Source organism: Meles meles, chromosome 2 (assembly GCF_922984935.1).
Source record: "Meles meles chromosome 2, mMelMel3.1 paternal haplotype, whole genome shotgun sequence".
NCBI lineage: Eukaryota > Metazoa > Chordata > Mammalia > Carnivora > Mustelidae > Meles > Meles meles.
The window spans coordinates 11,155,059-11,182,927 of NC_060067.1; the positions used below are offsets into that span (position 1 = coordinate 11,155,059).

At 40.6% G+C, this 27,869-nt stretch overlaps 1 protein-coding gene across 9 annotated transcripts in view; it reads right to left on the bottom strand.

The window, feature by feature from the left end:
- Window positions 1–9,241: 9,241 nt before the first annotated feature.
- RUFY3 (RUN and FYVE domain containing 3) overlaps window positions 9,242–27,869 on the bottom strand; it is an 82,842-nt gene continuing 64,214 nt past the window's right edge. For 4 of the 9 annotated variants that reach the window (XM_045998304.1, XM_045998305.1, XM_045998306.1 and 1 more), the window contains 9 exons: window positions 27,614–27,697; window positions 25,221–25,388; window positions 24,017–24,114; window positions 19,405–19,524; window positions 17,807–17,906; window positions 15,854–15,918; window positions 13,306–13,333; window positions 12,442–12,510; window positions 9,242–10,690 (listed from right to left, as the gene is read on the bottom strand). In XM_045998304.1, the coding sequence (XP_045854260.1) occupies window positions 10,547–10,690; window positions 12,442–12,510; window positions 13,306–13,333; window positions 15,854–15,918; window positions 17,807–17,906; window positions 19,405–19,524; window positions 24,017–24,114; window positions 25,221–25,388; window positions 27,614–27,697 (876 nt within the window). In that variant the 3' untranslated portion in view covers window positions 9,242–10,546. Of the gene's footprint in view, window positions 10,691–12,441; window positions 12,511–13,305; window positions 13,334–15,853; window positions 15,919–17,806; window positions 17,907–19,365; window positions 19,525–19,758; window positions 22,187–24,016; window positions 24,115–25,220; window positions 25,389–27,613; window positions 27,698–27,869 lie in introns of those variants that run through there. The other 5 variants (XM_045998310.1, XM_045998311.1, XM_045998312.1 and 2 more) reach the window with 3 other exon arrangements.

Below are 27,869 nucleotides of genomic sequence, written 5' to 3' on the forward strand. Positions count from 1 at the left end.
AGAGGCAGCCCCAAGTTCCAGCGGCTGTACCAAAAAATGTGTAGTAGGAATAGGTTTTCCCTCAATCCAGAGTAGATGAGAGTCTCTGAGGTTTGCAGGAAGGGAACGAAGCTGCTATAAAACATTCATGTGTAGGTTTTTGTGTGTACATAAGATTTCAGCTCACTTGGGTAAATAGCAAGGAGGACGATTGCTGGATCATATGGTGAGACTATGTTTAGTTCTGTAAGAAACTGCCAGACTCTTCCAAGGTAACTGTGCCATTCTGCATTCCCACTAGCAGTGACTGAGCTTTCCTACGGAAGTTCCTTCTTGTCAGCACTGGGTGCTGTCGGTGTTTTGAATTTGAGCTGTTGTCATAGGCGTTCACTGGTTGTCTTGTTTTATTTTGCGGGGTGGTTTTCTTATTGAATTTTAGGACAGGGATATAGGAAGGTTTAGTTTCATTCTTAAACCTTGATGACATGAAAATGGTGGGGTGATTTATAAATTGTATTTTATTTTTTGAACAAAATAAAATTAAAAAGATATGAAGGGTATACGGTGAAGTCTCCTTCCCATCCTACACTTTAGCCACTTAGTTCCTGTACTCAGGCAACCGTGTCTCAGTTTCCAGGTAAACTTCCAGTGATGTTTACTGTATAGATGAGCAGATATTTAATAGACATTTTCATTTCTTTTTAAAATATAAATTATAGCATAACTATACATGCTATTCTGTGCCATTTTTTCCCTTTTACTGTATCCCAAAGATCATTTTATATCCATATATAGAATCCTCTCATTTTTTAAAATGTACAGTATGGATATACGTAATTTAACCTGTCCATTACTGGTGAACAGGTGAATTGTTTCTAATCTTTTGCTGTTGTAATGCTGAACTGAATTATCTTGTATAAATTTATGTCATTTTGTACATACACAAATCTCTCTAGGATAAATGGTCAGAGTATGTGCACTTGTAATTTATATCTAAAATTAAACTTGTATCAATAATTTATTTTTTCTTAGTTTACACCAGCAGCGCAAGTGCCCATTTTCCCATAGCCTCAGTAACACAGCATATTAGCAATTTATTTGCCAATCTGACTGGTTTAAAAAACCCACAGTGGTATTCTCTTAGGAGGTAGCATTTCATGTTTAAGACCTGTGAATTGTCTTCATATCCCAACCCCATTTGTCCCCCCCTTGTTATCCCTGTCTGCTTATCTCATATCAATCTTAAAGCAAATCCAAGACCTAGCATCATAACATACGGCCCTATTTCAGTATGCATCTCTTTCTTAAAAAGGACTTAAAAACCACCATTCCTAAAAATACTAATTTCTTGTCACAAATATCTTTCTGAAAAGTGATTTTTTTTAAAAAGTTTTATTTGAATCAGGATCTAAACAGCAGTCCTTACGTTGCAGTTGGTTATTATGACTCTGCTCCAACATTTTTAAATAAAAAATGTTGAGTATAGAGAATAAATTATAAATATATGTACACCTACACTTAGATTCTACAAGTAATATTTTGTCATACTTTCTTCATCATATCTGTGCATCTATCAGTCTCTTTTTTTCTTTATAGATATCAAAGTTGTAGACAGACTTAACTCTTAAGCTTTTTGAAATACATACTGTAGAGTTTTTCCTTGAGGTGAAATTTATAGTGAACAAGTGTTAAGTGTACCTACCACGTGATGAGTTTAATGTACAACCGTGTAACCTCTGGCAAGCTGTGGAACATTTCCATCATGTCACAAGATTTCTTTACCCAGTCAAGTCCTACACCTTTCCCATCCCCTCTTCCTGTTAGAATTTTGTTTTGCCATAGGTTAGTTGACCTATTCTAGAACTTTCATATAAATGGAATCATACAGTGTAAAGTTTTAACTCAGCATGTTTTGAGAGTCATCTGTTTCAGCTTTTTGTTCCATTTTCATTGCCAAGTAGTATTCCGTTATCAGAAACTGCCACAGTTTAACCTTTCACTTAGATGAACAACTGGTGGACAGTGGGCTGTTTCTAGTTTTGGCTCCTGTGAATAAAGTTGCTACAAACATTCTTGTGTAAGCCTTTTTGTGGATTTACATTTTAATTTCTTCTGGGTAGTAGTTAGTTGAATAACCCGAGTTGTAAGATAGATGTAGTTTTAAGTTTACTAGAAATGGACATACTTTTTTCTAAAGTGGTCATCCTGTTTTGTAGAACCAACAATATGAGAGTTCCAGTAGATTATTTTGGGGAAAATTATAGTCTTTATAATATTAAACCTTTCTATCCAGGAACACAAGATCTGTTTCCATTTTTATTTGGGTATTATTTAGTGTTCTAGAAAGTTTCATAATTTTCTGCATATCATAATTTTCTTGCATATTATTATTTAGTAAGCATAGCTAATGAGGTACATCTGTTTTTATCTACATAGTTTTGTGAGATGTCTTTTTTTAGTCCTTACAGCTTTAAAGCTAAATATTGAAATAAAATTATTTTAGAACCAGACATTTAAATTATATCCTAATTAATTAAAAAGAATTAATTACAAACTAATATTTTTATTAAGGGAATTTTTGCTTATCAACTAAAATAATTAGTATTTATGTTATTCATTTTAAGTTTCTACTATGGATTTCTTGCCTTATAAGGAATATGTGTCAGTCAAATTTCTGCTAAGGAAACAGAAAGGCCTTGAGGATGAAGGTTAAACAAAGCTGCTGATAGCTTTCTGGAAATCAGGATTTGTAGGAGTTGCAGGAAGTGGCTGACTGTGATTCAGCTACATATTCACCACTGAAATGAAATAATTCACAGGAGGAATACCAGAAGCTCCTGGAAGCATCTTAAATCTAATGTTTGCCAAAGCACATAACATGCTTGCCAGTGGCAAGGAAAAGTATTGTGGGTTCTGCTGCTCTCGCACAGTGCAAAGCTTGTGTGAGTCTCTCTCATAGGCAGAACGTAATGCAAAACCCTGCTGGCAGGGAATTCTGAGAATTCTAGTTCCTGCTCTTCTAGGCTTCATGAATAAGACTTTCTGGAAGGTGGATAGTAGGCCCACATCCTCACTGTTAGGTGCCAGCTTGTAATTTCAGCCATTCTGTGGGTAGTGGTTATTTAATTGTGGCTTTAATTTGCTGTTCATGACAATTGATAATGTTGAACATCTTTTCATAAGTTTGTTGGCCATACAAATATCTTTAGTGAAAATGAAGTGCCTATTATTTCTTTTAATCTGCATGTTTCCCTTTCCATTTCTTTTGCCCTTATTTGAAGAAATAAGATTAACCTGTAAAGGTTCCATGAACTGAATTTTGCCAGTTGCCTTTCTGTGATGTTTATTGACCACTTTTCTATTGTGTTCGATTTTTTTTCTTAATAGGAGCCCTTTGTTCTTGCAATGAGCTAACTAAATACCTTTCCCCTCAGCGCTTTGCTGTTTTGTTTGCTAGTCATGGCAGAAAATATTTTTATGTGGTGTAATTTTTAAGTCTAAAAAAATTTTATTTATTTATTTATTTATTTATCAGAGAGAGGGAGAGCAACAGGCAGAGGGAGAAGCAGGCTCCCCATTGAGCAGGGAGCCTGATGTGGGATTCTTATCTTAGGACCCTAGGATCATGACCCGAGCCGAAGGTGGATGCTCAGCTCACTGAGCCACCCAGGTGTGGAATAATTCTTATTTATTATTTTGGAGAGCATAGGAGTGGGGGAGGGGGAGCGGGAGAGGGAGAGAGAATCCCAAGCAGACTCCATGTTGAGCGTGGAGTGTGACACAGGTCTTGATCTCATGACCCTGAGATCATTACCTGAGCAAATTCAGGAGCCGGATGCTGAACCAACTGAGCCATCCACGCACCCCTATGTGGTGCATCTCTTAAATCTCCCCTTTTATGGCTGCTAGGTTTTGTGTCAGGATTAGGCCACTGTAGTGAAATGCTTTTGAAAGTACCTGGTGAAGCCATGGAAGCCAGTGTAGACTAGAATATGAATGGGCTCAGTGAAACTCTCAGGGATCACTACGGTACATTTAAGAAAAAGTCTTTAAAGTGATCCAGACTGAATTTGAAGTCTGCAGGTGAAATTTCCCAAGTATATTCAAAGACCTGTGATCCCAAAACATACGTTCTAACTAACCTTCTGTTACTTGACAATGACATTTGAGAATAAAGACCAAGAGTTAAGGACACACTGAGTTATTCACAGTCTCTGATAGGCTGGCTATAGTATTCATTCATCTCTCGGTCTTGTCAAGAAAGCAAATGGGGGAATACAAGTTATAATATTGGGCTAATTTTTAACCTGCTTTAAATTTTTAAGCTTTTTTTTTTTAAGATTTTATTTATTTATTTTACAGATAGAGATCACAAGTAGGCAGAGAGGCAGGCAGAGAGAGAGGAGAAAGCAGGCTCCCTGCTAAGCAGAGAGCCCAATGTCGGGCTCAATCCCAGGACCCAGGGATCATGACCTGAGCCAAAGGCAGAGGCTTAACCCACTGAGCTATCTAGGTGCCCCTAAATTTTAAAGCTTTTAACTTTAAAAACTTTAACCTGCTTTTAATAAACTTTAAATTTATTTAAAGAATAAATTATTTTTGATAGACCTTATAATTGAATATGAATGATGCTATTGTTTCAAAAAGCAGCGCCCCAAAATAGTAAGGCAATGTTGCTGCCTAGGGACTTCTATAGCTTTTCTTTCTTTCTTTTTTTTTTTTTTTAAGATTTTATTTATCTATTTGACAGATGAGATCACAAGTAGGCAGAGAGGCAGGCAGAGAGAGACAGGGAAGCAGGCTCCCTGCTGAGCAGAGAGCCCAATGTGGGGCTTGATCCCAGGACTCTGAGGCAAAGGCAGAGGCTTTAACCCACTGAACTACCCAGGCACCCCTTTTATAGCTTTTCTGTCCTATCTGCCTATTGGAGGCCTGAGTGCTCACTCTCTACCAAGCTTAATTATTAACTCTTAGGAATCCGACATCCTCAGCAATGCTTACAACTGGTCACTGGCTGTTTTTCAAATAACTTTTTGTTTCAATATGCTGTCTTTGGATAAAATTTGGCTTTTATTTGAGGTGTAGAAATTGTACATGCCAGATATTTAATTTCTGATTTGGTAGACTGACATGCATATAAAATTCTCTATACAAAAGTAATGTGTTAACAAAATTAATTGTCCTCAGGGATATTGAGAATAAAAGATTCGATAATGTCCAACAAATGTCTAAGAAGCCTTAAGATTTGACTTGAGGGACCATTAAGGGGATATATTAGGCTAAGTTATTTGAAAATGGTTTTATTATAAATCAAAATATGGTCACTTCTGAAATACAATTCTTTCAAAAGGGCCCACCTTTTCTGTTGAGCAAAGCTAAAATGAGGCTATAATAGTGACCCCAAGAACTACTTTAAAATCACTAGTCTATACCTGGGGTCCTTTATAGAACGGTTAAATTCTCTTTTAAGAGTTTCATCATACATTTTTTTTTTTATTTGACAGAGAGAAATCACAACTAGGCAGAGAGGCAGGCAGAGAGAGAGGAGGAAGCAGGCTTCCTGCTGAGCAGAGAGCCCGATGTGGGGCTCGATCCCAGGACCCTGGGATCATGACCTGAGCCGAAGGCAGAGGCTTTAACCCACTGAGCCACCCAGGCGCCCCTCATCATACATTTTTATTGACTTATGCTAAGCTATAAATCAGACTTAAAATCCTCATTCTGAAGAAACTCCTATTTGGAAATAAACAGCATTTAGGGAATTAAGTTCCATTAAGTTTAGATCTATAATTATGAGTATGAAAGTACTCTTTTTTTATTTAAGGAAATTTTTTTTTAGATTTTATTTTTCCTTAGTAATCTCTCCACCCAATGTAGGGTGCAAATTCATACCCCTGAAATCAAGGGATGCGTGCCCCGCCGACTGGACCAGCCAGGTGCCCCTCAGTAAATGTAATTTCAGAGTAGTTTTAGGTATACAAAAATACTGGAAAAATAGAATTCCTACATGTAGCTCATTTAGTTTCACTATTGTTCACCTCTTACACTGCTACAGTGTATTTGTCACAACTAATGTTAGTACATTACCATGAACTAAATTCCACACTTCATTTAGATTTTATTGGCTTTTGCCTCCTGCCTGTCTTGTTCCAGGATACCATATTACATTTAGTCATCATGTCTCTGTAACCTCTGACCTTGTTTCTGACGACCTCGACAATTTTAAGGAGTACTGACTGGTCAGGTATTTTGTAGAATGTCTTTCAGCTGGAATTTTCTGAGGTTTTTCTCGTGGTTACAGTGGGGTTATAGGATTTGGTGAGGAAGAACACCAGGGTCCCATTCTCACTACATCTTATTAAAGATTCGTGTTTTCAGCGTGACTCATCACTGACATCAATTTTGATCACCTGGCTAAGATAGGGTTTGCTGGGTGATTATAAATTTCTTTTTTCCTTTTTCTATATTGTACTTTAAAAAAAAAGTACTTTCTATATTGCGCAAGTTACTACGCACAGCCCACATTCAAGAGGTGGAAAGTTAAGCTTCATCTTGAAGAAATAGTTACAAAATCGTTTGGAAATTTTGTGTGTCGATGTGCCACTTCTCTCTCACTTATAATCTTTTGAATTAATAGGAGCTCAGATATTTTGTACTTCGGCTTATAATCCTATACTACATTATTTCGTTGCTCACACTTAACAGTTTTGGCCACTGGGAGCTTTTTATTGGCCACTGTATCCCTTCAATGTCCTTGACCCCTTGATTTTATGCTACTTTCTCACTTTCTGGCATTCCAAGTTGTCCCAGACCTAGCATCAGCCATTTCTTCAGAGAACCCTGGTTCCTTTTAATGGATAATGGTGTTAGAAACCAAGATTTAGGGGCGCCTGGGTGGCTCAGTCAGTTAAGCGCCTGCCTTCAGTTCAGGTCATGATCCCAGGGTCCTGGTTTTGAGCCCCGCATGGGCTCCTTGCTCAGTGGGGAGCCTGCTTCTCCATCTCCACCTGCCTGCCTCTCCCCTTGCTATGCTGTCAAGTAAAATCCTAAAAAAAAAAAAAACAAACCCAACACCCAAGCTTCAGTCTTTCTTTCTTTCTTTTTTCTTTTTCTAAGATCTTATTTATTAAAGGAGAGCGAGCAAGAGCATGACTAGGGGGAAGGGAAAGGGAGAAACAGGCTGCTGAGCAGGGAGCCCGATGCGGGACTCCATCCCAGGACCCCAGGATCATGACCTGAGCTGAAGGCAGATGTTTAACCGACTGAGCCACCCAGGCGCCCCAAGCTTTAGTTTCTAATGAAATATTGGATATCGGGTTGTGCCCACTGCTACCAAGTGTTGGCTTCTAGACCCCCTCAGTAGAAAGAACTGTGTGCAAACCCATACTCACCTTCCCCAACTGAATTCCCCCTTCCCTCAAAACCCTGGCAACAACCATTCTACTGTGTCTGAATTCAGCTGCTCTAGGGACCTCACAGAAGTGGAGTCCTATCTGTCCTATGATTGGCTTGTTTCACTTATGTCCTCCGGATTCATCTGTGTAGTAGTATGCGTCAGAATTTCCTTCCTTTTTAGGGCTGCACACCCCATTGTATGTATCTGCCGCATTGTTTCTTCTTGGTGGACACTTGGGTTGCTTCCCCTTTTGGCTGTTGTAAATGCTGCTATGAACATAGTTGTATAAATATGTTTGAGTCCCTGCTTTCACTTTTGAGTGTAGTATACCCAGAAGAGGAATTGCCGTATTACCTGGTGACTTTAATTTCTTCAGGAACCACCATACTGTTCGGCAGTGGCCCCATCGCTACCAAGGGCACACAGGAGTTCCAGTTTCTCCACGATTCTGATGAAAGTCCAACCCATGTTCTTTTCGTTATTGCTGTTGCCTGTGCTTTTGGTGTCTTATCCAATAAATTATTGCCAAATCAAATATGAATCTTTTCCTGTTTTTCCCCCTAATTCTAGTTCTAGCTCATTTGTTTAGATCTTTGAACAATTTGGATTTAATATTTGTATATGTTGTAGTAGAGGTCCCACTTTTTTTCCTTGTTGTGGACATCCAATTTTCTCACCAAATTTGTTGAAAACATTGTCCTTCAAGCCCCTTCTGGTCTTGACACCCTTCTCAAAAATCGTTAGACCATATATATAAAGGTTTATTTCTAAGCTCTCCTATTCCATTGTTCTAGGTCTTTAAGCCAGTACCATACCTTTTAAACCATCCCGTTTTGATCACTGTAGCTTTGTACTAAGTTTTGACGTAAGAAATGAGACCTCCAACTTTGTTCTTTTTCAAGATTGTTTTGGCTATCTGGGTGTCCCCTGGGATTCCATATGGGTGCTTGGTGCTTAGCATGGGTGCTTCTGCAAAAAATATTGGGGTTTTTGATAGGATTACATGGGATCTGTAGATGGTTTTGAGTAATATTGTCATCTTAACAATATCGTCTTCAATCCATAAACATGGAGTGTCCTCTTGTTTGTTGTGATCTTTAATTTCTTTAGGCAATGTTCTGTAGTCTGTAGTATACAAATCTTTTGCCTCTTTGTTTATTCCTAGGAATGGTATTCTTGGTGCTATACTGTGAAGAGTGGAAAGCACGATTTTTAAGGAAGACAGAACTAACATAAAGTCAAGGCATTCATGACTTGGTTCCCTTGCTTTTGTGGACAGCTGCACCAAGAGATCTTTGGAGATTTGTCGGGAAAAAAGAAACAAAAAGAAAAGAAAAAGCCTAAATAGCTTTGTGTGTAAGTCATAGTAAAATCTCAAGTGGCTAATTACTTATTCTTCCTCACATTCCAGGTACAGAGCTGCCTTTTCTTTTCTTTTCTTCTTCTTTTTTAAAAGAATTTATTTATTTATTTGACAGAGAGAGATCACAAGTAGGCAGAGAGGCAGGTAGAGAGAGAGGAGGAATCAGGCTCCCCGCGGAGCAGAGATCCTGATACGGGGCTCAATCCCAGAACCCTGAGACCATGACCTGAGCCACTTAACCCACTGAGCCACCCAGGTGCCCCTGCCTTCTCTTTTCAATTTGATTCAAAACTAATTATAAAATAGCTTTTGCTAATTTGGGATAACTCCTCACATTACCTGTAGCACCTAGAACGGCGCCGAGAACATGCAGATGGCCAAAAATAAGATGAGGAAACACACACACACACACACACACACACACACACACACACACACACACACACACACACACACACAATTATTCAAAGGGAAAAAACAGTCAACAACCTAGGCTAGAATTATTAGATTTTATTTTTCCCTAGTACTTTTAAAATCTCAGCTTCACCATGTAACAGGCCAGACTTTTGGAATAACAACTCTTTCCCAGGCTATAACCCTTTTGAGGAGAATTTATCAAGTATCATCGTTCCAGGATGTTTCCACCCCAGAATTCTAAACCAGTTACAGAATCCGCATCTTCTTAGGTCTTAATTATAATTAACAACCTAGACACATGTAACATAATCAAAATAGCACATACCACTGCTTTCCTTCCCTTGTGGAAGGCACTTCCCCCAATTTTCCCCAAAGGGTTTCTTATGAAGAGATGTCTTAAATATCACACTTTCCAAAAAAATCTGTCTACCAGTTCTAATTCTTGGCTCAGGGAAAGGTACCCCTTATTCAAGAAAATAAATATTCTGAGCTAACTGATCTCAGCCACGGACAAATTAAAATTGTTTTACTTTACACCTGACTAACCTTTGCTTTCAGTACCTCCTATCTGCAAAACTCAAGCCCTATCTTTAAAACACAGTTGTCATTATGACTTGGGAGAGCAGGGAAGGCTTAGGAAGCGAGCTGGCTTTTATTTTGCAGGAGGACATTCTGAAAAGGGCAGATATTTATTTCTGAAGTCATTAAGTGGAGAAATGGCAAATGTTCCTCTTATTCTGATACTGAAAACACTTGTAAGGCCAGGACCTTTCTGGTCCTGAAACTGTAATAAATTACATTGTTTTAAGTACATTCAAACTTTATATTACTCGTTAGTTTCTTTTCCCTGAGTTTGGGTTCACAGTTTGGTAGAGATACTTTAAAGAGGTAGTTAGTGGGGGTGAAGAGGAAACCGTTTATGTCTAGCAGCACCTGGGGATAATAGAAAACATCTAAATTTTGATCTGAGTTAACATTTATCTTTCCCCCTTGAATCTGCAAATGTAAAAGGTGGCGATGATCATTTTCATATTTTTTTTTCTTATCTGTATGGACCATCTCTCCTATTACGTCCATGCCAGTATTATCACTATTCATAAAAACAGCTCCTCCAAAGACATGCTATAAAATAAAGCCTTCCAAGGTGGGATTGTTTAAGATTTAGAATAGAGAGGCTCAGCTGAGTAACTTTTATTCATACAGTCATTAGGGTAACTGAGCAAACCTTCCAGCACCCCCAACCACTGCCTTTTCTCCCTGGACCCGGTTTATTTAAATCATTCCTATCAATGCTGGAGCTGACTCTAAGTTCTGGGCTCTAGGAGATCCTGACGTCTAACATGGGTGGAGACACTGGTCGGAGACACTGGTCCAGGTCTCGGCTTCCAGTCTTACGACGGGCTGGTGGAATACTGTTTCATCAGATGCTCGTGGCAGGGATTGCAAACTCGCTCAGGCTTGATACTTGAAGGAAGAGGCAGTTCGTTTGTCGAGCAGGCGTTACAGAAAGTTCCTCTGCAGTTCTTACACACATTCTGCGAGGAGAAGAGGGAGGTTAGGTGGGGAACAGAAGCGCAGGGCATACAGATACATGAGCTATAGAAGGTCAAATACAGAAAATGCTCAGCGCCTCAAGTGTTGACTGAATGTTTGCTAGGTGCCAGATGGTATCTGACCAAGCACAGTCCGTCTGCGAAGAAGCTTACCATCTCATTCTTAGATCGAAATGAGAAGGAGTGCCACAGAATTCCAAAGAACATATAATACACAAATAATGTATCTTTAGAATACTTTCATTCATTACTTTCCCTTTTAGGTGGGCTAATTCTAAAATCAGTTTGTAAGTATCTAAGAACACTCCAAATAAGGCAGTGAGTGGCCTAGTGACGGGCTGGGTAGCCAGCCTCGGGTTAGAAATGTTGCTGAGTAGGAACCCAAAGTGTACTTCATGATGCACATAATGCTTTCCGAGAACGCTCTATACGCACATCCTTCGGGCTATCAGTGCGGCAGGAGCACGGCCCCCTGCATCCTCCTTATAGGGAAATCAGTCTCTTTGCAAAGCGTTTTGACTCTTTCGTGGTCATGCAATGGGGCAGCACGTGGGCCATTCTGGCAGTGTCACTGGAAAGGCTGGGACAGGGTGGTGCCCACAGAGCCCCAAGGGTCCCTGTATAAAGTCTGTGAAGAGTAATCGGCCCCGTTAATAACGCCACTTTCTCCCAAACAATTCACCTTCCTGATGGTGCGGTAGAGGTAGGGGGCCACTTTCATCTGAAAGCCTAAGAGGAATTTTCCTCTGACATACTGCGGTTATCCTGCACAGCTCAGAAAAGCCCGAATTAGATTAGCAGTTTCTTTATTTTGGGAAATATGTCTAGAATTCCAATTCTAATTCTAGAGAGGCAGGTTCATCTTTATCGGATTCTCCTCTTTTAAGACTAGGTCGTATTATAATTTTGCTTGCTAAAATTCAGCAAGATCACAAATGGCAGCATGCAGGGTGCAATCCAGAATTTGGGCACATTTCCTTATCTCTTTCAAGCACTTGTTTCTTACAGTCATTTGTCCATGTCTGAGCATCTACAATGAAACGGGCACCGAATGACATGCTGGGGGACAGTGAGCTGCCGGCAGACCACTCACTGTGTACGAACACTTCCCTCACTCTGCCTAGCGGAAGTGCTCTGCCAGAGACCCCCGGGCCCAAGGGGAAAACGAGTGGTTTTGGTGGAGAGGGCTCAGTTCCCTGGCAGAGGCTGATTCTCTAAACAATTCAGAGAATCCCTCCCGCCCCCGAACTATCTGATTTGTTCTAAGCAGGATGAAGGGAGGAGTATAGATTTGGGGCGAAGTCAGGTTGCAGCTGGGCTTTGCCACTTACGACCCGAGGAACTTAGAGAAATGCACTTAAAATCTCTGAGCCCAGGGTGCTTCGTCCATGAACTGATGGCACAAAGGAGACAAGCTTGACAACAGGGACTTGGTCCATGCCTGTTCATTACTCTTTCTCGAGCACGTGAAATAGCACATTCCACACAACAGGCATGCAATAAACATTTAGTTATAAGTTTATTTTTAAAAAAATTACTTATATTTATTTAATGGGGATTTACTGACATGACTTACTATGGCTGGAAAAAAAAAAACCCTATTTTTTAAACAGGTATTTTATAAATGCTTGCTTCCTTTCGCTTTTCTCCCCATTCTGTACTCTGCACAGCAAAGTCCCTAGTACTGAAAGGGCCACCCCATGAAGAACCCGTCTGGGCCTCAGCACCGTTACCTTGCTTCGGCTGCCGTCTTCCCGGCACAGCTGACACGTCCGTGGCTTCTCAGAGAGCAGCAGCTGATTCTAAACCACACATTGAGCCAGTTAGTGTCTCTTAGCCCAGAAACAGTAATACATGCAGAATATTCATTTTTTTTAATCACAAAATTAATAGAACCGCACTACAAACTATCTGGAAACCAAAGAAACAAATTCCATCTGGTTCCAACTCCTTAATCCAGCTCTGGTAATCCCATCAGTATTCTTGGAGCGCTTTGCATTTTTATAAAAAAGTAAAGTGATTTTATTTCTAAAAAGAAAACTCAAGGATACAAGTGTAAAGTAGAAAGTTAAAAAAAAAAAAGCCCCATCTCTCTTGTCCTACTGTATCGTCAAGAATGGAAGGCAGTAGGCTTTTTTTGTATGTCATGGATGAGGGACGGGCTGGCTCAGTCACAGCCGCACTTACCCTCTTTCTCTGCAAGTAAAACAGAGCCTGTTTTACTTGCAAAGTATCTCACAACCATTTATATTGATTTCCAAGTGATCAATAAGTGTTTTTTATGAAAGGAAAAACTAAGGGGAAAAGAGGTACAGTGAGCTCTCTTAGGTCCCACAGTATGGCAAAGAGCATTTCAAGTAAGAAGCCAGATCTGCTGTTCACTTAGTAAATTGCTCAGAGCTCTGCGACTTCCGGGCAGGTGGTAGTTTCAGGCAAATGCACCTTTGTTAAAGGTATTGTTACAAGGGTGGGCCCCAGGGGCCTGTGTGCATTCACCGACTTGCCAGCTGCCTGTGTACAGCCAGGGACAGTACAGGCGACTACAGAATTTATTCGAGATGTCTGAGAACGGGGGCGGGGGGGGGGGGACGCATTACCTGTTCATCCACAGGGTGAGACGGCAGCCTACAATGGAAAATTAAAAACAGGAACAAACAGCAACTTAATTATGTTTCTATGTGAATCATTGCAAAAGCACAGGAAAAGCAGCACCATGGTTCTTCTACGTTGTTGGGACTGACATAATTGTTAATCTTGTCCTCCAAGGAGAGGAAATTCTGGTGGTTAGATCTATTAGCAGAATCTGATCCTTGACTTAAATTACAGTTCCTGCTTAAAAACAGACTTGGGGGGGGGCGCCTGGGGGGCTCAGTGGGCCAAGCCTTTGCCTTCGGGTCAGGTCATGGTCTCCAGGTCCTGGGATGGAGCCCCACATCAGGCTCTCTGTTCAGCGGGGAGCCTGCTTCCCCCTCTCTCTCTGCCGGTCTCTTTGCCTACTTGTGATCTCTCTCTCCATCAAATAAATAAATAAAATCTTAAAAAAAGAACCACAAAAAACAGACTTGGAGTTATATTGTATGCGTCATTTTTACTACCAAGAAAATAGTTTAGCGTTTGTATCCTAGCCTGTAAAACTCCAATGGCCAATGCTCTTCATTTTAATCTTTTGTTATGATATTATAGAAATCTACCCATTACATGTCCTGTATTAGTTCCCCTCTTCCAAATATCCTTAAAATGTCAACCTTAGCAAATTAATCAGGGTAAGGGGAATGAATGAGATTGTCATGGGAGTACCCATTCAGGCTGAACTATTTCTTCCTGAGACCTAGCTAAGCTCACCCTCATTTTTCCAATTTGAAATAGAATTTAAGAAGAGCAGCAGTTCTGGGGCTAATACACCACAGATCCACTTTTGTTCCACCGAGGGGCAGTGTGATCACCAATGAGACCAGGTGTCCAAGCTATTCCTCGGACTATAATCCCAAGAAACCTGGCCATGTTTTAGGATTGTTGCTCTGGACAGGACAGGCTCTGGAAGCAGCTATTATGTAGAGCAAAGGACTTCAACAAGGAGACATGAAAAGCAGAAGCCGCTTAGGTGGGCCATCTTCTCTGTGCTCCCCAGTTTTCTCTTCTGGAGAATTACATTCTTAAGGAGATAATGAATGTGAAACACACTATCTAAGCCGCAGGGCGCTATAGAGGTAGAAGATAGTGTCTTACATTCCTAGGGCTGAAATCAGACGCTGGCTTATAAGGTCTCCCAATTGTAAAGGACTTGGTTCTAGTTCGGAATGGGGCTGACTCTGAAAGGTTCTTTTAAGCCCTCGTTAATGTTACAGCCTTTCTAGTTCCCTTCTGTGGCCCTCGCTGATCTGCAGGGTCTTTTAAGGTTAGTCCTCAATCAGGCGGTGCGCTCTTAGGGAGTAAACTTAAAGGCTTTGGAATCATTCTGGCCTTGGAGGTCAAGTGCTTGCATAAGGAGTCTTTTTGTTGGAACTGTGTGGATTTACCTTCTCCAGCAGACTCTGCTCAAGTGACACACCTACCTCTTTCTTGAGGCATCGAAGCCTGGAGAGGGACAGCTGCCAAAATGTACGCAGTCCAGTTCTCTCCAAGCCCCTCTATGGGATCTTTCTCGTTACTAACCTTGGCTGCTGCTGCTGCTGTCCTTATAACAGACTGATTCTGGGAGCAGTTTTAGATTCATAGCAAAACTGAGCAGAAAGTACTGACTTTTCCCATATACCTCGCCTGCCCTTCCACCTTCCCCCAACGTCAACATTCCACACCAGGGGGGTAAACGATGTACCACGGATGAACCTGCATGTACACATCATAACTACTCAGTCTGTGGGCTGCACTAGGGCTCACTCTTGGGGTTGTACATTCTAGGGGTCTGGACAATTGGAGGACATGTATCTATCATCACAGTCCCGTGTAAGTATTTAAATGGTCCTAAAAAATCCATCGTACCCCCGAACCCCTGGCAAGCACTGTCTCCATGGTTTGGGCTCTTCCAGAATGTTATACAGTTGGATCTCCTTCGTTTTTTAATGCAGTGGCACTGTGTAAAATTTTGTTCTATTTCTACCTGCTAAAGTAATTGTTAAAAGGCAACTTCCTTGAATAATCCTATGGTTTTCATAGTGAGCAGATCAGATGAAGAGTTAAGAAAAAGGCATCAAGTGAAGCTATTTGAGACCCTTAAGAGAAAGGACACAAAGAAAATAAGAGGATTTATTGGAAAAAGAGCTGCCTTTCACGTAGCATGTGGGGGAAACAAGCCATACTCGAGTTCATTTAAGAACCTAAGAATTGCTATGATTTGTACTTCATTCTTCTGTGATACCAATCCAGTAAAGATGAGAAATGATCGCTGAAGTGATCATTTGAATTTGGGGACTAACCAGGGAAGAGTCAGAGGACAGCTTAATCACCTTTCTTCTGAAATGGACTAAGTGGGCGTGGTTTAGTATGTGTTCTCTGGTTGATTTATTCATTCCCCCCTCGAAATGTCTTTCTGGAGTGTTAATATTAGAAGTCGTTGTCTGGTCTGTGCCACTGTATATATCACACTCTCCCTCTTTGCGCCACCCCAAACTAGCTTTATATCTTTGTTAGTACTTTATTAACAAACACCTGTGGCTCTCGTCCAGGGCCTCTTTTGGTTTAACATTTTCCTCTTCGATTTTGTGCTTCCCATCCTGCCAAAAGAAAATAGCCCAATTTATTAGTTATTCAGAATGCTCAACAGGGATGGTATTGCAGACATCTTCTTCCGTACTGTCTTAGCTTAGGTATATAAAGCTAAGCAGCTTTTTTTGTTAGGGAAGGAATTGAACTTTCAAGGTATTTTCCCTCATTCTTTGCTCTAAGTAGTTTCGTAACAAATTATTCTGATAGCGCTTGCAACAAATGGGTTTCAGAGTAGATATTTTCCTTCTTAACTCTGGAGGTTCAGTGAAAATCCAGAATATACAGGATTTATTTACAAAGTGAGCTCAAGGTATCAGTTCCTTCTTAGGGTACGTTAGGTACTTCTGTCAATCTCTATCTGCCTCCACCCTCACTCCCAGCTGAGTTCTGGAAAATGGGGAAACTGAGCACCGCCATGTCTAGCAGACTGTAATCCTTTGGACACTCAGTCAAGCAGCTGCCACGATGTCATGACAACTTACACGGCCTATGCAGCTCAGTGATACTTCTACTCTGAAGGACCAATGTAAAGTTCCAAACTGCACTTCTACCAACGCTCGTAAGCCATGCCTGGGCAGTTCTTAGTGACGAATTCTTTCTGAGGCACACACTGCTGTCTGTCTTGAGCTGCTGTGCATCAGCCTCCAAAAACAGAATGTACGTTCTTAGACCACCCAAGTGTCAAGGAAAGGAGGTTAGTGCAATATTTACACTCCTGGAACCCCAACTGCAGGGCAATTTAAGATTGAGAAACTCGGGGCGCCTGGGTGGCTCAGTGGATTAAGCCGCTATCTTCGGCTCAGGTCATGATCTCAGGGTCCTGGGATCGAGTCCCGCATCGGGCTCTCTGCTCCGCGGGGAGCCTGCTTCCTCCTCTCTCTCTGCCTACCTGTGATCTCTGCCTGTCAAATAAATAAATAAAATCTTTAAAAAAAAAAAAAAAGATTGAGAAACTCAAGGGCTCACTGGAAAAGCAAGTTAAGATACGCCAAGCATTTAAGTAAATCTCTGCAAACCCGGCTAAGGAGATTTTCAGTTTGCTAAACTAAACTAATAAAGATGGCGTGCTGCAAAAAGAGTAGTATTTTGCACCCTGTAAAGGATTATTAATGAGCACTACATAATAAATTTCTATTTGCTATTATTTGCTACGCTCCAGCAAACTAGCATCTCTTTCTCTAAAAACGCTAAATAAGAAGCTTATACATTTGTCCTGCTTTCTTTCATATAATATGAACCAAGAAGCTACTTTTCTCCTGTGTTTGTATTTGACACAAAAGGTATTCCATACTTTTCTGATTTTATGGTTTGAAAAGATTGGCTCTAATTTCCTGGGTCCCAGAGATGGTCTCATTGAACGTTAGCTTCCTTACGACCATAGGAGCTGGGGGTCTCTCTCCTAAAGCTGTTGTGTAGAAACTTCTACTGCTGTTCTTTAAACACTCTGAATTACTTTCTTTTCCCCAAGCAACTCTAGTTCCCTCTTGTTCTAATTTTCCCAAGAGAAGTACCTTGAGCATACTAAAACTGAAATCCCCACGATCCCGAAAAAGGCATACAGAAGCAAATCCACATTTAAGACAATTCCGTTAAAGGGAAATTCAGAGTTGGGAAGGATTACTCTATCACAGTATTAAAGATATTAACTAGCAGAAGTCCAAGGAACATGAGTTTTTGTTAAGACATCCAAATAATCTTACTTAAAGTGAAATCAAGTTAGAGAGAGTGTCTAGAGGTAGACTGTGAACCGAAGCCTGTGTTCACTTCAGGTCTTGTCTGCCATCTACATACTCGAGACCATAGCATTAAGCTTGTGTTGCCAGAGAGAAAACCGTCCAGTTCAACGAGGTAGCCTCTAAAAATTAAGTAAATGACCAAGGGAATAACAAATATTACCATTTTGGGTTGTGGCTTCTGAGAACCCTTTCCTGGGATGCTCCTGTTGTTCTGTAACCTCCTTTCTCTTTCCAGTTTTAGTTCTAACTCAAGCTGGTGCCTGGGATGGGCGGGAGACGAAAAGGATCATAATTTGAATTTCTGCAATCATATTCTCTAAAGAATGCCAAACCCTTTCTTAAAAGCTCAGCAATTAAATTTTAATACTTGATTAATAAAAAGTTACCAGATATATATGGACAATCAGGTTTTAAGGTGTTAAAACACAATACAGTAAAACAAGTAATACTAAAATACAGACAGTATGTTTACTATTTCTTGGATAATTAAGAATGTACTTTGTACTTTGGGGTGCCTGAGTGGCTCAGTGGGTTAAAGCCTTTGTCTTCGGCTCACGTCATGATCCCAGGGTCCAGGGATCAAGCCCCGCATTGGGCTCTCTGTTCAGCAGGGAACCTGCTTCCTCCTCTCTCTCTACCTGCCTCTCTGCCTACCTGTGATCTTTGTCTGTCAAATAAATAAATAAAATCTTAAAAAAAAAAAAAAAAGAATGTACTTTAAGGGGTGGCTCAGTCGGTTAAGTGCCTGCCTTTGGCTCAGCTCATGATCTCAGGGTCCCGGGACTGTCCCAGGTGGGGCTCCGTGTCCAGCAGGGAGTCTGCTTCTCCCTCTGCCCCTCCCCCTGCTCGCGCGCACGCACGCGCTCTCTCTCTCTCTCAAATACATAAATGAAATCTTAAAAAAGGGATGTATTTTAAGATCTCCCAGTGCCTGAGGGTCACCACTCTGAATATCAGTATTTAAGATGAACTCTTAATAAAGAGTTGTAGTCAAATGAATAATGTTTAGTAGGGTTAACTACAATTAAAAGACACTATGTACAGAATTTCAGTAAGAAACCACCTGCAAGTCCCAACTCTGTTGTCCCATTTCATCTTACTTAGCTGGTCTCTCTTTAATGTTCAGTGTCCAGTTCTACTGTAAGTCACTAGTGTCCTTCGCAGCCAAGTGCTTTTATACCCAACAACAGAGTCCTCTTTGTTTGAAGTCAGTGGCTTCAGCAAAGAATTGAGTCTCACTGGACAGATAATAGGGAAGAGTGGTTAAGGACTTGGAGTCAGAGAGACAGACTTTTAAAGTGCTGCTACTTAATTGCCGAACTGTGTCAGTCTGGACAAACTGAACGCATCTAAGCTTTAATTAATTTCATCTGAAAGAGGGGGTAAGACAATTCCTACAGTCAGGTTGATGGGAAGATGTTAGGCTCGGATGCCGGAATAGTGCTTCATAAAGTTCGTGGCACACAGTAAAAATTTAGGGAACACTATTTCTATCAGTGTTATGTGGGCTGTTAATTCTCATAGTCCTTTCTATTTATCTGGGGCCTTGGGTTCTAGGTTCCTCTTTTTCTGATCGCAAAGCATGTTGACAAAGATACGTGAATGTCGATATATGCGAAGCTTCCTGAATGCTAATTCCAGAGAAAGGACACTGCGAAGACAGAGCGGAGAGGGCTGGCTCAGGGGACCTCCTTCTCTTGCTGCCGGCCTTAGAATTACCCACGACCGCCCTGGGAGCTCCTGGCGCCCTCTCTTCACCGCTGCCCGGTGAGCTGGTCCACTTGCAGCTGCAGACTGTGTATCTTGTCTCCGAAGTCCTGCTTGAAGAGCCGGTTGTCTGACTCCGCCGACTGGCGGCCCCGCTCAGCCTGGCGCAATCTGGATGTGAGCCACATGAACTTGTGATAAAAAACAAAAGCCACGGTGGGGAGGAAGACCAAGTTTACAACACAAAATAAAGCAACCCAAGGAAGAGGCGTGGAGAGATAGAGAGGGGAAAAAAAAATGCTTTGCAGGACACAGGGGAAGAAATCGTACGAGGGTGGGAAAAAGATGGAGAAGAAACAAACTCTAAATAAAGGCAAGATGAAGGTGAACCAGGCAGAGGAAAAGTTGATTTTCCATTTTTTTTTTTATTCTAGTACTACAGTTTACAGCCATTAGATGATAAACAATAAAACATCACTTTTTAGAAAATCCATATCCAAAGTCAACCTCAAGTACACAGTAATTAAAGTCAAACCCACTTCTTTGTTTGGGTTTATTTCCTAACAGGTTTGGTACCTTATATTTCTGCTTTACACACATAACTGGAACTTGCAAATGGGCAACTACCTTCTTACACGCGGAACAAGAACATTTTCCTGGTCCTTTCCCTACACCACAATTTGATTAAATCTCTGACATTGTACATGAACCCTTACCTAGGCTTTGAGTTCTTCTCTAAGGAAAAGCCTTTGTCAGAGTCTGGCCATCTCTTTCCTCTCCTATTCCTACCAGGTGGTGTGTGACTAAGTGGACAAAGAACTCAGCACCGGGCCTATATGACATTCCTGATCGCATTCTCTGGAAAATTCGAATGAACGCTTTCTTCTATAAATCCCATAAATTTGCACCTATAAAGAAGCATGTTCTAAGAGGCAAAACATCCGGGGCTCTATAGAATAGAACTGAAAAGCACACTATCTGTAGTTTTTAAAATGTTTCATTTTAGTGTTGGAACACTCTTCCCAAATGCTCATAGAAAAGGCAACTCATCACCACAAAAGGCTGATGAAGATAAGAAAAGGTGCAAAATTATAAGAACTAAAATAAGTTCAAGAGCACAGTTTATTACATGAGGTTGGTCATATGCTCTTTGACTTGACTTTGGTTCAAGTCTGTAAGGACCTATAGAAGCACACGTGAAATCTACCTTACTCTCTTAATTCTGGTTTTTCCAAGAAGGTAAAGAGTTTCAAAAGCTGGAAGCAAAGGGGGGTTATCTTTGTTCCCACCTAAGCAGCTGAAATGCTGCAAATCATACCAAAATGAGAAAAAATATTTTTTTTTTGTCAAGACTTCTTGAAGGAATGAAAGCTTATGTAAAGCCTGTTCCCCCAAATCAAAAGTCATTAAAAAAAATCCAAGTATTTATAGGATTATTTACAATGTAAAGCCTAGAAAGGGGAGTAGATCTGTGGTCACTTAGAAAAAGAAGCCCTGCTAATTACTATGTATGGATATCTATGGGAAATTTTTATTTTCAGACTAAATAATAATAAAGAGTTTATCATGTATCTATTTCCTATGCTGGAATGGTTTTCTAATAATTAGATTGTTAGTTTCCCAGAGACATTAGCAAATCCCCATCGGAACAGAAAGTAATAGAAACTCTTCAGTAAATGTTTCTAGCAAGAAAGGACAGGTGGGAAACCATCACTTATGTTTATACTTGTTGTCTTTACTCCAAAAGGAAAAGCAGGATAGATCTGAAAATTGTGTAGTGTTGTGTTGTGTTTTGTTTTTCTAGGAGACGAGTTTTTTCATTAAAATTATTCTCTCTGAGCTACCTAAATAGGAAGTGGAATTGCAGGAAAATGGCAGAGGTAGAAGATGGCAAATATTAGGAGGGTTTTCCAAGCTTCCACATGATTATGTTACCATAAGTTACCTAATCACTAACTTTATCTCTACGTACTTTAAAGAAATGTAAGGATGCTGGGGGGTTTGTTCCCCCACCCAAAGTCCCTAAGGCAAAAAAGTTGCAAGCAATCTTGGTTATGGAGAACAGAACTGTAGTGAAATGCTAAGTACTTATCTGTGGCTTGGGGAGTAAACCTACACAAGGAATGTGGGGAGGGGACGTGGCCTAGGAGACAGAGCTCCTTTAGAAGAGTCCAAGTCCTAGGGCTCTCAGCTCCAGTCCGGCACATCACAATGGCAGAGCAGGCTCTCTGGCACGGACAGCGCACCTAGAATCTGGTACCGTCTGAGACTGAGCTGTAAAGGCATCAATAAAAGATGCAGAGTGTCCATTCCCTAGGCTTTTTTTTTTTAATGGTGTGTTTATTTATTGGTCAACTTTTAAATGGTGTTTATTTATTGGTCAACTCAACCTTTTTTTTTTAATGGTGTGTTTATTGGTCAACTTTTAAATGGTGTTTATTTATTGGTCAACTCAACCTTTTTTTTTTTAATGGTGTGTTTATTTATTGGTCAATAAAGTAATTTCTTGAAGTTTTTTTGGCAATTAATGAAGAACTTATACTAAACGTTCTAACTCTAGGGAGAAAATAAAGAAGAAGAAAAAAAACCCATGGCCTAGATATCAAATTGTTGTTGTTGTTGTTTTAAGTCCAACAAATTCAGAGTCGATTTTTGGTGACATTTTATGTAGAATCAGAGCTTAAATGAAATAACTTTCAGATTTCTTTCTTTACAGTTAAGTTGTACATCAGACTTGCGAGGTGACGAAATGCAAAATGCCTAATGATGTTTTGGGATCAGTTTATTTGCTGCACTATTTAAGGTCTTTGCCTGTTTCACCAAATCCTTTTCACTAAATTAGTAAAATAAAAACAAAAATGGAGTGAAAGGGGAATGAGAGAATGAATAAAAGGGAAAGACAAAAATAGCAAGAGAATAAGTCAGCTTAATACTTGAAGCACTCATTATTTTAGTTCTGTCTACTTCAAATGCCAAGTCAAAAAACGATTAAAAAACAATTCTATGCAACAGTTCAAAAACCCAATTTATGAACACCAAAATTAATTTGTTAAATCATAAACATATAACTGCTACGAGCAAGCACTTAGAGAACTTTCTGGATAGACTGATACCTTTTTATTTAAAATCAGCCAAATCAGAAGCTTCAAACTTATTTACTGATTTGCAATTAACTTGTGAGTTACCATTAATATTCAGCGCCATTCAGGACCCTTCCTGGTCAAGATTTATCTGAATAAAAGAAGTCATCCACTCATCTGTTCATTCATGGATCTGCTAAATGAATTACTTGTGTGTTCACGGCACTAAGATAGATCCAATGAAGGAACTTAAAAAATTCATTAAGTAATCCGGAGGAATTCACACTCTCATCAGAAGATACATACATAAAGGGCTGGAACGTGAAGCAGAAGGTGACAGGGAAGCATTATGGACAGGTGTGGATGTGAGGCTCTGGGAATGCCAACAAGGACAAATGGGTAGATTAATCTGAGAAGCATCAGAGGAAGCTTGGGAGAGGTGGTAGCATCGGAGCCTGAAGGTAAAAAAAGGATCGAAGAACAAGGCAGCGAGAAGAGGAAGGGCCTTCCTAACCGGTGGGGCTGTTGGGCAAGGACCAGGGGGGAAGTGCAGGCGCGCGCAGGGGCCTGCAGCACCGCATTCTGGCTCAAGTAAGAGAAGGGTCATCAGTGGGGTTCAAAGTGGCAACCCAGACTGGCCGCGCAGAGTGACCACGGGTGCCGTGGCTCCTTCAGTCTTCAAATCTTGGCCATTTCTCTTGGCAACTGAGTCACCACGAAGAAAACAGGTGGTTTCAGCCAAAGAGAAACAAAAGTAGCACAGGGAAAGGGTGTGTTTGGGGCAGACTGAATTGTAGGTACCTGCCGGAAACAGCTGACCAGAGGATGAAAACCCAAGACTGGGTTTTCCGAGAAGGACAGAGCTGGAGACGGACAGAGCTGAGATTGCGGGCAGGGTGACAGTGGACACTACAGAACTGCTCAGGAGAAAGGAGAGAGAAAAGGGAGATGGGAGGGAGGAGAGAAAGGAATTCAAGTGTGACAAGGGCCCTCGGGATCCCGGCATCACGAGCACCAGTGCATTCCAACACTTTGGTGACGCAGAATAAAACAAAAACTGCGAGCGTATTTAAAAGTGCTTTCGGGACACCTGGATGGCTCAGTCAGTCAAAAGTCTGCCTTCAGCTCAGGTCATGATCTCAGGATCCTGGAATCGAGTCCCACATCGGGCTCCCTGCTCAGCAGGGAGCCTGCCTCTCCCTCCCCCCACCCCCCCCCCCACAACTGTGCGTGTCTGACGGCGCTCTTTCTCTCTCTCTCTCACAAAAATAAATAAAACCTTTAAAAAATTTTTTAAAAAGTGCTTTCATCCTGTGGGCCTCCCTCCTCCAACATGACACTGAAATGGGATTATGTAAGAGGATCACTGTTCTGCTGTTCAAAACAGTCATGACAGGCTGACGTTCCTTAAGAAGGTTTTCAGTGACATCTTAGAGAAACACAGAATTTAACTGGCTTTCTACTAGCATGTCTGGTGTTAAGTTGGGAGAATTTCATACACTTTTTCTGCCAAGTGCATAGCATTCTCTTCTCTTCCAGCACTGAAAGCCCAAGATGTTTCACTCAAGAAATAGCACGTTTACCTTTGTTCGAGTTGTTTGATGGTAGCAGCCATCTGATTAGTCTTCTCTTCCAAACGACTGTTTAGTTCACTTTTCTGTTTTACTCCTAAGTCTGAACTCTGTTATGGAAAAGAAATATGAGTGATGTACATAGAACATAAAATCCTGAAAATAAATCACACATGGCTTTCTGAACCGAATGGTAAGTGTGAAACGGAGAAACAGAACTGCTCATATATTTGTCTATCAGTTAATTTCCAAAGGGAGAAAAAAGAAAAAGCAATGTTTAAAATCAGTATTGCTTCGTGCAGCTTTGTCACAGAAATGAACATTACGAGGCTCATCAGTTTATCATTTCAGTTTAAGAACTGACGGCGTGAGGGGCGCCTGGGTGGCTCAGTGGGTTAAAGCCTCTGCCTTCGGCTCAGGTCATGATCTCAGGGTCCTGGGATCGAGCCCCACGTCGGGCTCTCTGCTCGGCAGGGAGCCTGCTTCCTCCTCTCTCTCTGCCTGCCTCTGTGCCTAGTTGTGATTTCTCTCTGTCAAATTAATAAAATATTAAAAAAAAAAAAAAAGAACTGACGGTTTGTTGCTTAGCAAAGTAAGGCAATTAGAAGAAGACAAGTACCACATGATTTCACTTCCATGTGGAATTTAAGGAAAAAAAAAAAAGGACGAACATAGGGGAAGGGAAGGAAAAATAAAATAAGACGAAACCAGAAAGGAAGACAGACCATAAAAGACACTTCACTCTAGGAAACAAACTGCGGTGGGGGATGAGGTAACTGGGTGATGGGCATTAAGGAGGCCACTCGATGGAACGAGCACTGGGTGTTACGTGCAACTGCCGAATCACTGAAGTCTATCCCTGAAACTAAGAGTACACCATATGTTAAAAATTGAATTTAAATAAAGAATGGAAAAAAAAAAAAAAAAACTAATGGAATTTAGCTCAGTTGACAGGGGAGGCTGGAGCGTAGAAATTATCTTACAGGATAAAAAAGACCTCTTTCCCCACCAGAATCTGAAAAGGAGCTATGGCATTCCAGAACAGCAACACAGGATCCTACGCCGTCTGATCCCTACAGTGGTTTACTGGCTGCCAGCCTCAAAATGCGACATGAGTCTTCCCTCTTGTACGTCAAGCGTGATTCCAGAGACCAGAGGGGTGGAGGGAACCCTAGGAGTTTACAGAGCCAGTGTGTGTCCCTCTCCTTGGCCCTACCTGCAGCTTGAAGGCAAGTTCATGCTTGAGAGCCCTGAGGTCATCCAGCTGCTGCCGCAGAGACACCAGGGCGTCCTGCTTCTCGCAGACATCCTTCTCCAGCATCTTCATAGCCAGCTCCATCTCCTGTCTCATGCTGATCTGGATCTCCAGTTCTTTCTCCACATCCTGCCCCGAAAGGTAAATAAACTGCTTATTTTCTCTTTCCTCAACGAAGTACAAACTATGAAATTCCACAGGAAAAGCTGTAAACTCCAGCACTCTCAGGTCTGAATATTCGGGCAAAATAGCTACAAGCTATCATTCGATGCAGAGATATTAACAAAGGAATAATAATTAGGATCATTGAGGGGCGCCTGGGTGGCTCAGTGGATTGAGCCGCTGCCTTCGGCTCAGGTCAGGATCCTGGGATCGAGCCCCGCGTCGGGCTCTCTGCTCCGCGGGGAGCCTGCTTCCTCCTTTCTCTCTCTGCCTGCCTCTCTGCCTACTTGTGGTCTCTCTCTCTGTCAAATAAATAAATAAAATCTTGAAAAAAAATGATTTTAAAAATAATTAGGATCATTGAAAAACATTTATTCAGTTATTTACAAATCCCCAAAACTTGGTAGGCCAGAGATAGTGCTATTTAATATGTCTGAAACACACACATACTTGAGGCACTTCATTATAGCGAGACAACTGGTGTCATGTTCTATCACAGAAATGGATATAAAGTGCTACCCTAGCCAGCGCCAAATGAAGCACTTGCAATGCTCTTCAATTTGGATGTTGTTGATGTCGTCAAGAGCCCAAGGAACCCAAAATACTCTGGGTCTCGAGGGTAAACATCTCAGTAAGTGAAAATGATCAAAATGATAACTGAATTTTTATAATCACGTAACACGAACCCCTTTTTTGGTCCAATCATTATTACTGCAACATGATTTGGAGGATCAAGATCACAAAGACCTGAATTTCCTTCTCCATCCATGCTGTTCTCTGGGGCGTATCTAGGAATTTGCTTGGCTTCTTTCCTTTCTGAATAAACCGGTATCTTTTTGTGACATAAGCATGTGGAAAATTTTGTGTCAGATTTTTAAGATACACTTGCCACTTAACTGAGGTGTCCCTCTGTGCATGGTTAGCTTGATTCAATCAGACTGCTTCTGAAAATGCTGACATGTGTTATTTCTAGGATATTCCTCATAGAAAGTGTTTTAAGATCTAATTCATAAACACACAGAAGGAAAGTGATAATCCAAGGATGTTAAAATTATATTGCTGTTTGCTCAGAACATCTGAGATTCTATTCTATACACTGTTACGTGGTCATAATTTTTAGAAACCAAATCATCTTTGTTTTCAGCTTCTTCCTACTTTCAGAGAGAGACACTGTTGGTGGGGGAGATCCTTCTGTCTGTCATATCATCACAACTGCAGGAGGAGTTCATTTACCAATACCAGGGATGTAATCAATGTACTAATCCTTGGCTAAAATCTATTACAGGAGCGTTATTCACTATTATACATTTATATACACACACATACATCCTCCAAGGAGACATAACAGAATCTTTGCAGGACGAGGACTGAGGTAGGAGTGGGGATCACCAAGTTTAAAACAGTAGGTTCCATATACATAATGCTCTCGTAACACAAACTATAAAACCAAAAAAAAAAAAAAAAAAAAAAGATTGGCAAAATCCTGTTGGCTATTGAGAATACTCATACTCAGAAAATGGGCTGGGAAAGTGTTATAGGGAATATGGGTTAAAAAGAGTGAGAAACATACACCTGAAACTAATGTAACACTGTGTGAACTATACTTAAAAAAATTTAATTAAAAAAAAAAAGTCACCAAAGCAACTAAAGTATCATTGTTCTCTGTACAAACAATATTCTCTTTAGCAAATATTATGATATGGAAAAATCCACCCTAAGACTTAGCTAAGAGGGCTTCTTCGATGCCATTTTAGTTGAATCAGATAATTAGAAATTTTCTACAGTTTTCCTATACGCAAAATCCACTGTATTCATCAATAAGCAGCGAGCCTTTCCTACAGAATTAGGTAATATCCTTTATTAAGAGTGTTGAGCACTACACCTGAAACTAATGATGTACTATAAGTTGGCTAATTGAATTAAACTTAAAGAAAAAAAAGTGTTTTATGCAAGTAATGTCCAGTGAAGGTAAAAATCAACCATATGAAAATTTGCCCTTATGTCGAATTATATTTATAATAAATATACTCAAAATTAAAAACAAAAAGGAGTGAGCAACAATTTTTTAGGATCTACAAAAGTTCATTGGACCACTACTAACGTTCCTGAGCCTGGTCTGTTATGATCAAACATCTAAGTGGGCCTTTATGTTTACTGCGTTACTGAGCTACTATAACATAAGTTAAGTTTACCAGTCGTAATTGAGTCTCCTCCTTTAAATGCTTTCTGGCTTCACTCAGTGCTTGCCCTTCTGCAGTTCTGTCCTGCTTAGGACCCTTGAAAAGATAAATAAAATAATACATATATTTAAGGATTTTTAAAAAATCTATATAGAGTTAGCTGACACAGCTGTTTAGTAACGGAAAGTGATTATATTTTATATTTAACTAAACCGGTATAACAATGAATAAAGACAACAAAGAAAATGAAGGAGCTTAGTAAATAAAA